A 2,354-nucleotide genomic window follows, 5' to 3' on the forward strand; every position below is an offset into this window, starting at 1 on the left:
AGTTGAAGAAAATTTACGTCCAGACATCCTTGTCCTGGAAAAGGATGCAATATAGGAAGCTAGGCAGGAAGCTACATTATTAAATGATGTAGAATCTAGAGCAAATGAAGATAACTCCTCTACAGTTAAAAAGAAAGGTGTGAAACAATTGAAAATTTTGGGACCAATCAGCTTGAAGACCAGGAACATAAAAATTGATGGAGATGTTAAGGAGAAAGTGGGGAATTCTTCCCCACTTATCCATAAATGAATTCCATTTTAATTTGGAATTGTAGAAGAGCCAAGAAAAGAAAGTCTTCTCTCTACCTGAAAGAGGTGGTAAAAGATCACAATGTTCTTTTTGTTGGGCTGTTGGAGACAAAAATGGTCTCTATTGAGCATAAAGATGTGGAGTCATTGATTGGCACTGGTTGTAATTTTAGTTATGTACCGTTAGCTGGACTATCAGGAGGCATACTTGTACTTTGGAGGAGCAACCTTGCAAATTTCAGCATGATAGAGTCTTCTTCTCAATTCATTATTGGTGATTTGGATATACTTAACAAGGGGAAATGGAGGATAGCTACAATTTATGGTAGCAAAGATGTTTATAATAGAAGACTACTTTGTAATGGGTTGGAACCTCATATCACCAATGATTGTATTATGGTGATCGGTGGAGACTTCAATTGCCTATTGGATAAAGAAGACAAGAAGGGTGGTAGGAGATTTTCATTTTCTTTCGGACCTAAAGAAATGAAATATTTCATGACATCTAATGATATTTATGAGCTAGGATTCAGTGGTCATAGGCTAACCTGGAGTAACAACAAGAAAGGTTCAGATCAAATAATGGAAAGACTAGATCGAATGATGGTCAATTCAATTTCTGTGAACTATAATCAGCAAATGGTGGTAAAGCATCTTCCCAGAATTGTGTCGGATCATTGTCCCATCCTCCTTAACACTTTAAAATCTTCATCTAAAGTTAAAAAATCTATCAAATTTGAGGATGTTTGGGCATCATACCCGGCATCATATGCAGTGGTGGAGAAAGCATGAAACAAAAAAGATTCTGGATCAGCAGCTGAAATTCTTAATTTCAAGTTGAAAAGATCTCTTAAATCCTTATTCTTTTGGAGTAAGGCCAAGCTCAAAGATTTGAATCAATTGAAAGACTTGCTCAAAGAAGAAATCCTAATGCTTCAAACTAAGGAAGTTGAAGTTGGAATGCTATCACTGGATGATTATTATTTGTTGAAATTCAAAATTAATGAGCTCAATTCTACTTTGGCTCGGTTAAGCACGTGGTGGAGACAATGATCCAAAGTAAAGTGGATTGGATAAGGAGACCAAAATTCTAAATTTTTTCATTTAGTTTCTAGTGCTTGAAAGAATACAAATCTCATCTCTTGCATTAAGGATGGTAATGGGATTATGGTGGAGAAGCAAAACCAATTTGAAGATGTATTGTTACAATTCTTCAAAGACAAATGGTGTGAGAGGATATGCTTGCTTGAGGGCTGGCCGAATAACCATACTCAGCTAGAAGAGGAGGACAAAACACATTTAAACAACAATTTCAATATAGAAGAAGTAGAAAAGGCTATAAGAGAAACCACGGGGTTCACTTCACCAGGTGAGGATGGAATTTCTTATTCCCTTCTTAAAAGCTATTGGTCTATCATCAAACTGGATTTCTGGAAAGCTTTGAAAATGTTCTTTGAAACAGCTAAAATAAATGTAGAATGGAAGAGAACTATGATTGTCCTTATTCCCAAGATCAATAATCCGAAATATGCTTATAATTATATGCCTATTAGCCTTTGTAATATGGTGTACAAGATTGCTTCCAAGGTTCTTCTCAATAGATTAAATGGTATCATTTCTAAACTAATCTCCCTAGAACAAGAAGCTTTTGTTAAAGGAAGATCTCTTCAAGATCATGTGTTGATTGCACAAGAACTTTTCCACAAATTTAGATACTCTAAAGCTTCCAAAGGTCTAGTGTCTATCAAATTAGACATGGAACATGCCTATGATTCAATGGGGTGGCCAACTCTTCAGAAAGTTCTATCTTATTTTGGATTTCAAGATTTCTTCTCTAAGCTAATCTTGGAATGTGTTCAAAATCCTGCTTTCTCCATTTTGATCAATGGAATCCCTTCCAGTTGGATTAATGCAAGGTGCGGGTTCAGACAAGGGTGCCCCTTGTCTCCTTACCTCTTTATTCTGTGTTCTCAGCTCCTTTCTAATGCCATAATGGAGAAGGAAGGAATAGGTGTTCGGGTAAGCCATAACAGCCTAAGGATCTTGCATTTGCTATATGCAGATGATATTGAAAGTTCGTTAGGGATGTTAAGCCCTATAAAACT

At 36.2% G+C, this 2,354-nt stretch overlaps 1 protein-coding gene across 1 annotated transcript; it reads left to right on the plus strand.

Annotated features, from left to right (window-relative positions):
- Positions 1-363: 363 nt before the first annotated feature.
- On the plus strand, positions 364-1,041 carry LOC110102681. Its single transcript, XM_020831119.1, has one exon. It carries the CDS (start codon positions 364-366, stop codon positions 1,039-1,041), a length of 678 nt encoding a protein of 225 aa, XP_020686778.1.
- The last annotated feature ends 1,313 nt before the right edge of the window (positions 1,042-2,354 follow it).

The sequence above is a fragment of the Dendrobium catenatum genome, unplaced genomic scaffold (assembly GCF_001605985.2).
Source record: "Dendrobium catenatum unplaced genomic scaffold, ASM160598v2 original_scaffold_72855, whole genome shotgun sequence".
Taxonomy (NCBI): Eukaryota; Viridiplantae; Streptophyta; class Magnoliopsida; order Asparagales; family Orchidaceae; genus Dendrobium; species Dendrobium catenatum.

What these genes read in the sequence shown, in the direction of transcription:
- LOC110102681 (XM_020831119.1), top strand. Translation starts at nt 364, where the DNA reads ATGGTCTCTATTGAGCATAAAGATGTGGAGTCATTGATTGGCACTGGT.